Raw genomic sequence first — 12,299 nt, 5'->3', positions numbered from 1 at the left:
GCTCAGATTAAAACTAGGCTTGATCGAGAATAGGAAGAATGAGGGGGTTTCTTTTTGATAGATAAAGCGTTGAGATTGAGATGTTTTTATATATAAGAGAGTCGGAAGAATGTTAGCTGATTGGTCTCATTACATGAATTTGTGTATTATATTTTTTGGGTGATAGAAAGACTCTCTATAAGGGGTAAATACAAATTAAGGGGTAAATACAAAAGCTGAATTAGTTGTATTTTATTTTTTCCTAAAATATTTTAATGAATGCAACAGCTAAAATGAACTGAAACTTAATATATTATATGTAAATAAGGTTTTTTTTGGCAAAATATCCAAAATACTAATATGGTTCATGCATGTCACATACATCAGAAAAATTTCTAAATTTTTTGTTTTTGTTTTTTTATACAGTGAAAGAGACACATAAACAAACCAATAGTCAGAGGAAACTGAAGCTAAAAAAGAAGCAATCATAGAATAAGTAAAAGCTCAGAAAAGCAGAATAAGAAAGTAAATAAAACCAAAATGAAAATTGTAAAATGGTCAGGAGACTGTCCTCATCATCAAATAGTCTTAAGTCCGTAGAAAAGGGTATAGCTCATACCTAATATTACAGCTCGTACCCAAAAATCTTGCTCCTTGTTTACTGTAGCAGCACTTGGAGAGCTCATTAATACTCCATTCCAAACAAACTTTACATTGAAATATGTCTAGAGCGCACTGTACCATTGCATACAATTTTTTTGCCCCAAGCCTCATCTCACCCGCCGCATAACTACCCGCTTTGGGTTTATCAGCTCTCAGCATCAGATTGTAAAGGAAATCCCTAGTCTTTTTGTTGAACGACTCTGCATCCTCGTCCACGGTCTTTTGGTTGTGCACAGCGAAAGTATTCTTGTAATCAATCATCGTTGGGGATGAATCGAACGAACTAACATCGAGAAAACATTGGTCGTACCATATTATTGCTCCTTTGTATCTCTGACATCTCTTGCGAAGTTGTCACATACATATCCATATACTTTTTGTTTCATTTTAAACGTTGATTCATTTTTTCAATACATCTATGCTATGCGTTTCATTAAAAATTAAAAAAACTAAGGTTTTCGTTTCTTAAATGTTTATAGTAAAACTTCAATGTTTTAATATTTAACATATGTTATATATGTAATTATATGACCACTAATTAATAATGTTGAAGTGACATTACCCCAGCGACCGCGGTGGCATAGCAAGAACTGCACTTAGACCCGTAGGAGTCGCCACGACATTGAAATACAATGGTAATGAAAGTCGGAGCATCGCCACGAGATGTGTGTGTGAAACCGTCCGGAAATTTTTGAGTAGAGATATGATTGATGAGATAGTTAAGGTTTTCCTCGTACTCACTTCCCGGTTTATATTTCCCTTGATCGACAAGGCAATTGTGGTGCAAATATGCATTGGTAAGATTCAGGGATGAAACGTAGCGCACGAAGAGTTGTATAGCCAAGATCTGGAAACAAACGAGGTATTTGGATAAAGAATATAATGAGTGCATTTCTTCGTATTTATTTCTTTCTCTGTCTCCGATGAATACTCAGGATTCAGGAAGTATTTTAGCTGGTTGGCTCCACCAGTAACTAGATTAATTAACTGTTTATCTCAAAAACGATATTCTTTTGTGGTGACCTAATTACAATATTTTTTTTGGTGTTTGTACTGAGAAAAAGAGAGAGAGAGAGAGAGAGGAGTTTGAGTATTTTCGGCGAGGGATGGGGAGGGCCAATGAAAAAGTCAAAAGTTTAAATGTTTTACTAAGCTGAAACAAAATAATCTAATCACAAGGTTCGTACACCACTTGTTTTGAGCAAGATGCCATTGGATTTTTGGCTCTCAAGATTTTGCTATAAACTGTATGATATATGGATCCCCTCTGGAAAAGGACTGATATCCCATGCATGGCAATTTAGCGTCATGCACTGTGATAGATTTGTGGTCATGGCCTGAAAACCGCGGATCGAACGAGGTAATAATGTGAAATTACGTGTTCAATATGCTATAAATAAATTGTTTTCAAACGGCTGACTCGTTTAGTTTTAACTGTGGGAAAATGTTTTAGTCTAAATTCTTTTCTTTCAAAAACGATGAATGATATGGTTACCAACTGGTTAAGTTCTTTATTATTAGATAGCGCGACTGTGATATCAATCTAGTAAAGGAGACACTAATGATTGAGTAGTACAGCTAGAACACAACATCGTTCTTTTACCAAGAGGGAAATATGGAGGGCCACCTCGATCGAGCTATATTCTTATTAAATGATGTTGCAAACGAATTAATAATGTGGGTGAATATTGTATATATATATATATATTTTTTTTTTTTCTATATGATTTTAATTAGTATTTTACTAGTAGAGTATATTATATATCTGTTTGTCAAAAAAAAAGAAGAGTATATTATATATCTTAAAAGATTATATGAAAATGAGAAAGAGAAGAGAGGAGAAGAAACCATGAGTCTCATTATTTATAAATCAAGTCAAAAGATGAGGGAGAATGAGGTTTCAGACTTTCCTCGTCATAATTCATAGGTATATATTGCTTGGACCTTAGAAAAAAACAAATAAAGAAAACAAAGGTAAAAGTTCAAAAACAGAATTGGAAAAAAACAAAGTGTGTGCAACATCATCTTCAAACAGTCTTTAAAGTCCTAAGAAAAGGGTACAGCTCATACCTAACATTACAACTCGTACTCAAAAACCTCGCTCCTTGTTTACCGTTACAGCACTTGGGAAGTTCCATGATATTCCATTCCAAACATTTTCGACATTGCAATGTGTCTTGGGCACACTGCACCATTGCATATAATTTCTTCGTCCCAAGAATCTTCTCCCCCGAAGCATAATATACAAGGTTGACGCCATCTGGTTTAATGGCTTTCAGCACCAACTCGTTGAGGAAATCCCTTGTCTTCTTGTTGAACGACTCTGAATCCTCGTTTCACGTTTTTTGGGTTGTGCATAGAGAAACTATTCTTGTAATCTATCTTCCTTGAATTTTCATTATTGATCGAAGAAATAATGAGTAAACATTGGTCGTACCATATTATTCCCCCTTTGTGTCTGTGACATTTCCTTCGAAACTGTTATATAAATATACTGAATTTAGTTACGGTAACTTCAGGTTTCTATGTGCATAATATATTGATGTGTTGACGTTTTTTAAAATATATACTGCGATTGCGATATTGTGTTTATCGTTTTATTTCACATTTTTGTAAATCATATAATTACGTCGACATTAGTAAGAGTATGTATTAAATCTATTTGACCATGATATATGTGTATATTTGAAAACTATACCTACTAAAATCGAAATATTATGTTTTACCAATGGTCGATTAGATTGTGACGTCACGACCAATTAATAATGTTGAAGTGAAATTACCCCAGCAAGGGCGGTGACAAAGCAGGAGCGGCACTTAGACTCGTAGGAGTCGCCACGGCACTGTAATATGATGGTGACGGAATCGGGAGCATCGCCACGTGATATGCGTATGAAACCGTCCGGCAATCATAGGTAGACACGGATTTGGTGAGAAAATTGAGGTTTTCCTCGTACTTACCTCCAGGCTTATAGTTCCCTTCACTGACAACGCATTTGTGGTTGAGATAGTCATTGGTAAGGTTCAGGGACGAAACACTGTGTATGAGGAGGAGTTGTATGACGAAAATAGGAACAGAAACAAGGCGTTTGGGTAAAGAAAATGAAGAGGACATTGTTTTTGATTTGTATCCTCTTTCAAGAAAAGAGGGATTTAGAGAAAAGAAAAATATGAAGCATTTGAGACTCTGAAGAATTTTATCTTTTTGGTCTTATTGTGTACTGGATTAACTAATTATCTCAAAACGATTTTCTTTTTTTCGGTTACTTAAGGAAGTATTCAACTGATCATCTGAGTTTGTAAAAGAAAAGTTATTTTTTATCTTTTGATTAATGTTTCTTCTTTATTTGTAACAAATATGAGAGAGGGGTTGTGTATTTTTCGGCTAGGGATGGGGAGGGCCAGTGAAAAATTCAATATATACTAAGTTAAAACTCTTAGAATACATAATCACACGTTTCGGACCTTGTAATTTTGTTAAACTGTATTATTCATGGATTTCTTAATATTCTCTATGCAATTTAGCTCATCGTCCATGCAATGTGCATTTGTGATTGGGGTTGTTGTTGTGAATATGAAAAGCGCAGGTCTAAACGAGCTAATAATGATGTGGACATTTTTTTGAACATTTTTACTATTACCTTTTTTTTTACACAAATTCAATAAATTAAATTAATTTTTAGAATTTTTATTTTAAGTTTGAGTTCTCTATTTTACGTATAGGATATAATTTTGAGGGGTTAGGGTTTAGTATTTTGAGTTTATGGTTTAGAATTTAGTGATTTTATATATAGAAAAAGGATATTTTTGAAAATGACAAACATGGAAAAGTATTTTTAAAAACTAACATAGGAAAAGATGTAATTTTTAAAATCCCTCTAGTTTCAATACTAAAAATAACATATTATAAAAAGGTATAGTCCACAAAATGACATATTACGCAGGGGATTTTATTTTTCCTTGGAGTAAACATTGTTGGTATTGTTTACTGATTTGTGAGTGTGAGAGAGACTGCAATGCTTGTACGTATTTTTTACTTATTGTAGCAGTCTTTTCTTGTCTTGGTTAGAAAGATTTCTTGTCTTGGTTAGAAAGAATAAATGTTGTGTACATTGTAAAACTAAATCGGAATGGTAATGACACGTAAACTTGAAAAAGAAAGAGATACAGTAAAACCTCTATAAATTAATAATGTTGGGACTAAGACATTTTATTAATTTATAGTGATATTAATTTATCTATAAATTAATAATTATTAATTTATAGATAAATTAATATCACTATAAATTAATAATGTTGGGACTCAGACATTTTATTAATTTATAGTGATATTAATTTATCTATAAATTAATAATTATTAATTTATAGATAAATTAATATCACTATAAATTAATAATGTTGGGACTCAGACATTTTATTAATTTATAGTGATATTAATTTATCTATAAATTAATAATTATTAATTTATAGATAAATTAATATCACTATAAATTAATAATGTTGGGACTCAGACATTTTATTAATTTATAGTGATATTAATTTATCTATAAATTAATAATTATTAATTTATAGATAAATTAATATCACTATAAATTAATAATGTTGGGACTCAGACATTTTATTAATTTATAGTGATATTAATTTATCTATAAATTAATAATTATTAATTTATAGATAAATTAATATCACTATAAATTAATAATGTTGGGACTCAGACATTTTATTAATTTATAGTGATATTAATTTATCTATAAATTAATAATTATTAATTTATAGATAAATTAATATCACTATAAATTAATAATGTTGGGACTCAGACATTTTATTAATTTATAGTGATATTAATTTATCTATAAATTAATAATTATTAATTTATAGATAAATTAATATCACTATAAATTAATAATGTTGGGACTCAGACATTTTATTAATTTATAGTGATATTAATTTATCTATAAATTAATAATTATTAATTTATAGATAAATTAATATCACTATAAATTAATAATGTTGGGACTCAGACATTTTATTAATTTATAGTGATATTAATTTATCTATAAATTAATAATTATTAATTTATAGATAAATTAATATCACTATAAATTAATAAAATGTCTGAGTCCCAACATTATTAATTTATAGAGGTTTTACTGTATTTTTGTTATACCAATTTCTCAAATATTATAGAACGGATAATAATATTAATTAGTTGTTATTTACTAACTTATTTTGTTATACTAACGTCTCAATTATTATATTAGACTAAGATAAAAGTTCATTAATGGCTGCAGATCAAAACAAGATTTTCTCTACGAAAGCAAAATACATAATAATGAAGCAAACAAAACAATTTTTTGGTTTGAAAGATATCAAGAGATCATGTGTTTCGCATTAACATCAAAACGGTCTGTTAATTCCTAAGAAAAGGGTATAGCTCATACCTAAGATTACAGCTCATACCTAAAACTCTCTCTTCTTGTTTACCATTGCAGCACTTTGGAAGCTCTCTGATACACCATTCCAAACAAACCTTACATTGCAATATGTCTGATGCACATTGCATCATTGCACAAATTTTATTCGCCCCGAGCTTTTTCTCCCCCGCAGCATAATATGTAGACTGGTGTTCGACCACAGTGGGATAAGAGGGTTTCCGCACCAGCTCGTAAAGGAAATCCCTTGTCATCTTGTCAAACGATCTTGCTTCCTTGCTCACATTTTTTGGATTGTGCATTGAAAAAGTGTTTTTGAAATCTATCTTTCTTGGGACTTGGGGTTTGATCTTAGAAATAACGAGAAAACATTGGTCGTACCATATTATTCCTGCCTTGTCTCCCTGGCATCTCCTGTGAAACTGTCAAATGTGCATAGATGTTTTGTTACATTTTATATGATGATTTAATTTCTCAATGAAAGATATGTTTTATTTTTCCTGGTTATATATATTTTTCACCTGATGATTTTAGAAATAGAATGTACGTAGAGAGATTCTATAATTTTTACAATTTAGAAAAAGACATTAGTTACTATGTATAGAAACTGACATGTATATGCGTACTGGCACGTAGCCCTATTAAATTAAATAAGATGTTTGCATTTTTTTTCTTTTATGCTGAAGTGTTGTAATGAAAATAAGTTTGAAAGGTTTTTTTTTCTAATGCTAATTTATATTTATTATGACTAAAAATCTTAAGATTTTACTTGATATGAAACTGGACTAATATTCAATCACTATGACAAACTTTGTAATCATATAAATTATAGATACACAAATTAAACAATTGTTTTTAAATTATCTTACCAAAAATAAAGATATATTTCATACCACAAATAAATAAAATTAATAATGTCATCTTCAATATATATTTTTTTTAATTAGCCAAAAAAATAAAATAATAATAAAGATATATATCAGATGGTATTATTAGTTAACTTATGTTTCGTGCCATTACCTCGTCGACGGCGGTGGCATAGCAAGAGTGGCAATTGGACCTGAAGGAGTCGCCACGACATTGTAATATGATGGTGACAGAATCTGGAGCCTGGCCATGAGAAACATGCACGTATCCGCTCGCAAGATCATTATCAGAGACATAACGGTTGAGAACGTTGAGGTTTTTCTCATATTTACCACCATGCTTATATTTCCCTTCACTAACGAAGCATTTGTGGTTGAGATACTCATTAGTAAGGTTTAGTGATGAAACGCTGCGTACGAGGAGTAGGATTGCCAAGATAGGGACATAGACTAGGTGTTTGGATAGATAATATATGAAGAATACATTGTTTTGGATTTGATTCTTTTTCAAGAGGTTGTATTTTTTTTTTTGTTTTTTTTGATAAATGAAATGTTGGAGACTCGGAAGGATTTTAGCTGATTGGTCTCATTAGTAACTTGATTAACTAATATTCTATCTCAAAACGATATTCTTTTCTAGCACCCTAATTTCTTGAGGGAGATAAAACAATTAAGATATGATACCATTTTTTTAGTACATATGTTTTAAAGACAGTCAAATTGTAGCTTATAGAATACTATTAAAAACAAATTTGAGTTGTGTCTTAAATAAATTATATTTGATTATTGAATATAATATGATTTATATATATATATATATATATATAGTTAAAAATCTTCTATATTTTTAAATTAGTCTATCATAAATTAATTTGGTTTCAATTTTTACTTTAAAACTATGAAACCATTTTCTATTTTTATTTGGCTTCAATTTGTTTATATTTTTTAGTTGGGTTGATCAGTATTTTTTTAGGTTCTATGGTGTATGATTTCATTATGAAATATATAAGATGCTAAAACTAAAAAAATAGAAGGAAGATATTTTTGTAACAATGTTGAAATTCAAAAAGCAAACTATACAACAATTATCTTTTTTTTTAACAAACTCTACACCATATAAGATACAAATAAAATAAAGTCAAATAAAAAAATAAAATGTTAAATTTAAAATTAATGAGAATGACATGTATCACAAAAGTAGAGTGCCAAATGTCACATAGTTAGGTAAAGTAAAAAAAACATTCTCTTATCAAAAGTAGAGTGCCAAATGTCACATTATTAGGCAAAGTAAAAAAAACCTTTTCTTATTATATAATATAAGATTATATAAAGCTTTACTTTATAATAAAAACTTCATCCCATAGTTTCATCCCATAGTTTCATTTGTTCTGTGTTGATGGATATGCTTCTACATGGTGTCGACTGACACCCACCAGGTGTCGATCGACATTGACTCCGCAGTAGCCGAGAGTCAAACCTCGCTTCTCATAACTTCCAATCCGTCCAAAACTCGATCAAAATTCATAAGAAACCATATGAACCCTATATCAATTATAACAAGCAGGAAAACACCACAACAACACAAAACAAGCAAGACAAAAGGAAATATCAAGCTTAGATCAGACATGGTCATGCACTCACCTCTTTGCAGGAAGTTTCTGACCCAAACTGACGCCCAAACACTCCTAGCAAGCTTCTATCACCCTCCTAGCTTCAGATCTCTTAAGAATATCCAGCAATGTTTGCAAAAAAGCACTAAACTCTCAAGCCATTTTTCTTTGTCTCTCTTTCTCTATGGAACGATGACAAAATAAGCTATCCAAAACCTTTTTCGTCGACTTCCCACTTAAATAGTCCGGTTATAAGGTTTTCCTTAAACCAAACCGACCCAAATCGATACTTAAAACAATCTTGTTGAACCAGAAATTTTTGGTGTCGACCAACACCACCCTTGGGTTTTTCCTGCTCTGGCAATGGCAATACTGACGTAGTAGTCAACATCTCCTTTAGACTCGTGAAACCCTACTCACACTCCCGTGAAAAAACAAAAGGAACCTCCTTCCCTGTCAACTTAATCATCGGTCGTGCCTTGCTCGCAAAGCCCTGCACAAATCTCCTGTAATAACCTGCCAACAAAAGAAAACTCCTGATCTCTGTAGCATTTTGCGGTCTAGGCCAATCTCTGATAGCCTAAATCTTCTCTGGATCTATAGAAACTCCCTCTGCATAAACAATATGACCTAGAAATCCCATTTCCCGCTGCCATAAACTACACTTGCTCAACTTAGCAAATAACTTCTGCTCCTGCAGCTTCTCCAGAACTGCCCTCAAACGCATTGCATGCTCCTCTGGACTCTTGCAATAAACCAGGATATCGTCGATGAAGATGATGACTGATATATCATAGTTTTTAGGTGTTTTTAGCCATGATATAAGTCATATTTCTAGAGTATTTTTGGTATTTTTAGAGTCTTTTGAGTCTTTATAGGATTTTGGCACGGCTGTGGCGAAATGGAGCAATTTGGACTGTTTTGGAGCATTTAACCAGAGGAAATCAATTTGGAGTCTGATTTTATGAAGAGCGTCGATCGACACCACATGAGCATCGGTCAACACCCATGCAAGTCGAGACAAGTCTTCAAATTTGGAAGTTTTACAAATCTGCCCCACAGTTTTCCATATTTGCATCATTAGTCCCTGGATGTGTTTTAGGAATATAAATAGGATTTTTATGGTCATTGTTTAAACCTAAGCTTTATTTTTCCCTACAAATTTTGAGAGAAAACCCTGAGATATTTTTAGAGAGCTTTTGGAGAGAAGAATCAAGACTGCTTCAAAGAAGATTCAGAACTCCTTTACTTCTTCCTTTAATCTCTTAATGATATCTATTTTATTCATGATTTTTGTTTCATTGATCATGTCTGAGTAGATCTCTTGTTAGGTTCAGGATTTTTCATAGGGTCTTTATGGTTTATTAGGTCTGTTATTATTTACGATTCATTATCTTCTTTGATCTTCATCTTTGGTTGTTCTTAATGCTAGATCTTTGATTAATCATCTGGATTTAGATATTAGGATTATTGATTGATATGAGAACATAATTGATTTTCCTGATAAAACCTTTTGATGAGCAAAATTACTTCTTGCAAAGAGATTTGATTTAGTAATTTTGTGAACTTATCTAAACTTGATTTTATTGCTGGTTTTTAACTTGAATTTTGCAAAGAGATTTGGATTTTCGGGTTTTGCAACTTAGATAATATTTCCAGTGAAAACTGATTTATTTTACAAAATTGTTTAGAGTTCTAGATCTGATCTTAATTGCTTGAATCCTAATTAATTTATTGATTTAATATTCCATAATTTCCTGAGAAATTCCCTAGGCCTATCGTTTTTAATTCCTGAATTTACAACACTTCTTAATTCTGTTTCTGCATTGTTTTTAAATTAATATTTTGATTTAGCATAATTAAAAGATTAGTAAGTCTACTGTGTGATCTAGAGTTTCTGTGGATTCGACCCTTAAAATACTACAACTGCAAAGACTGTTAGTACCATTAGGGTATTACAATTTGAGCATATCAATGACAGACACGTCCAGAAACTCCTAAAACACAATGTTCATCAACCTCATAAACGCTGCTGGAGTGTTATTAACCCCAAACGACATCACCACGAACTCATAAAGCCGATACTTTGTCCTGAATGCAGTCTTTCTCACATCTGTCTCATCTATCAGAATCTGATGGTAATCCGACGCCAGATCTATCTTAGAGAACCAAGTAGCACCTTTCAGCTGATCCAACAACTCATCGATCTTAGGAAGAGGGCACTTGTTCTTTAGAATGACCCGGTTCAACCCCCGACGATCAATATACAAGCAGAAACTCTCATCCTTCTTCTTCACAAACAACACCAGCGCCCCCCACGGTGATACACTAGGACGAATAACTCCCTTGTTTAATAGATCTTCTAACTGCTTCTTCAGCTCTGCCATCTCTGCTGGAGCCATCTTGTATGGAGCCTTAGATAACGGCGCTATCCCTAGTTCCAGTTCAATCGTAAAAGGATAACACTGAGATGGTGCTAACCCCTCCTATGACTGGAACACATCCTCAAACTCATCAACAACCTGAATACCACTAACCGTAGACTGGCCTATTGACTTTGGCATCGATATCATAACCAAGTAAGCCTCTAGTCCCTTCTTGATCATCATCCCAGCCTGCATGGCCGAGATCACGAGACTCCCCGAAGTTGCTCTAACTCCCTTAAAAACCAACTTCCCTCTTGGACGCTCAAACTACACTCTACCCCGATGACAATCCATATGAACCATGTGACGGTGTAACCAATCCATCCCCAAGATAACATCATACAACTCTACCATGCTGATAAGCAAATCTGTTGGCCATGACTCTCCTATGATATTAATATAAACTCCCCTCGCCCGTCCAATGACTCTCAGAAACTTGCCTCCCGCAACTCTGACAACTCCCGCTCGCTCTCTCGGGTATCCTTTGATATTAGCGCTCTCCGCGCACTCCAGGGTAATGAAGCTATGAGTTTCTCCAGAATCAAACATAATGTGGGACTTAAACCCGTCTACCAACAAGGTCCCTACAAAAATCTCATGTGCTAAGAACCCTAACGCTCATCATAGGCAATTTATAAAATTTGAAACTACTAAAAATTCACAAAGCTTTGTTTCCAAAAATTATACTTGTGATCGCCCTGACACTAGTTACACCAGTCCACAGTCATGTACACCTGTGGCGCCTACTCAATTCACTGCCATCTGCTGCAACTTGGGACACTTGCGCTTGATGTGCCCAGGCTTCCTGCAATAATATCATACACAAACCGCTGACTGTGCCGCTGCCGTAGCACTCCTCTGGGGACAGCTAGCAACCTTGTGATCCATGCTCCCACACCCGAAGCACCCTGCACCACTTGGCCTCTGCGTAGCCTCCCACTTCCTCTTGCTTTCCTGCGCAGGCTTGCCCCCCTTGCCAAAACCTCCAGGATGCTCTGCCTTCCTAGTCTGAACTGATGGACTAACCGTCACTACATGTTCCTGAATGTCCTGTTCAATCTCTGTTGCAGTCTCAACTAGCTCTGCACGCATCACATAACTCCCCCTGTGCAGTGGACCCTCAAATCATCACGAAGGACCCTTATAAACTTCCTAATCTGAGCCTTCTAAGACTCCATCGGCCAACCCCTATACATCAGAAGTCGACTGAATACAAGACTAGCTCCCGCACTGACCAAGTCTCCTGAGATAATTGTAGGAATTGCACCTCCAACCGGTCTAATGCCTCTCTAGAAAAATACTTGCGGTTGAACTCCTCGACGA

The 12,299-nt window shown here is 33.5% G+C and overlaps 1 protein-coding gene and 2 pseudogenes across 1 annotated transcript; all 3 read right to left on the bottom strand.

Annotated features, from left to right (window-relative positions):
- On the bottom strand, positions 568 to 1,641 carry LOC104706372 (annotated as a pseudogene).
- On the bottom strand, positions 2,670 to 3,757 carry LOC109125232 (annotated as a pseudogene).
- On the bottom strand, positions 6,053 to 12,068 carry LOC104706352 (putative cysteine-rich repeat secretory protein 35). Its single transcript, XM_019227473.1, has 6 exons — positions 11,960 to 12,068; positions 11,088 to 11,165; positions 10,878 to 10,984; positions 10,599 to 10,709; positions 7,095 to 7,442; positions 6,053 to 6,496 (listed from the first exon to the last, which is right to left on the bottom strand). The coding sequence occupies exons 1-6, from the start codon at positions 12,066 to 12,068 to the stop codon at positions 6,053 to 6,055; spliced, it is 1,197 nt and encodes a 398-aa protein (XP_019083018.1).

Source organism: Camelina sativa, chromosome 1 (assembly GCF_000633955.1).
Source record: "Camelina sativa cultivar DH55 chromosome 1, Cs, whole genome shotgun sequence".
NCBI classification, from domain to species: domain Eukaryota; kingdom Viridiplantae; phylum Streptophyta; class Magnoliopsida; order Brassicales; family Brassicaceae; genus Camelina; species Camelina sativa.
The sequence above is the reverse complement of the archived record's forward strand: the minus strand, read 5'-3'. Positions and strand labels throughout refer to the sequence as shown.

Bases quoted from the DNA above. Each gene is read 5' to 3' on its own strand.
- LOC104706352 (XM_019227473.1), bottom strand. From the start codon at position 12,068: ATGCGTGCAGAGCTAGTTGAGACTGCAACAGAGATTGAACAGGACATT. The intron at 11,166-11,959 runs GTTTTGGCAAGG...TCGGCCATGCAG, and splicing joins GAAGGCAGAGCATCCTGGAG to GCTGGGATGATGATCAAGAA. The intron at 7,443-10,598 runs GTTAATAACACT...CTCTTGAAAAAG, and splicing joins TCGTGGTGATGTCGTTTGGG to AATCAAATCCAAAACAATGT.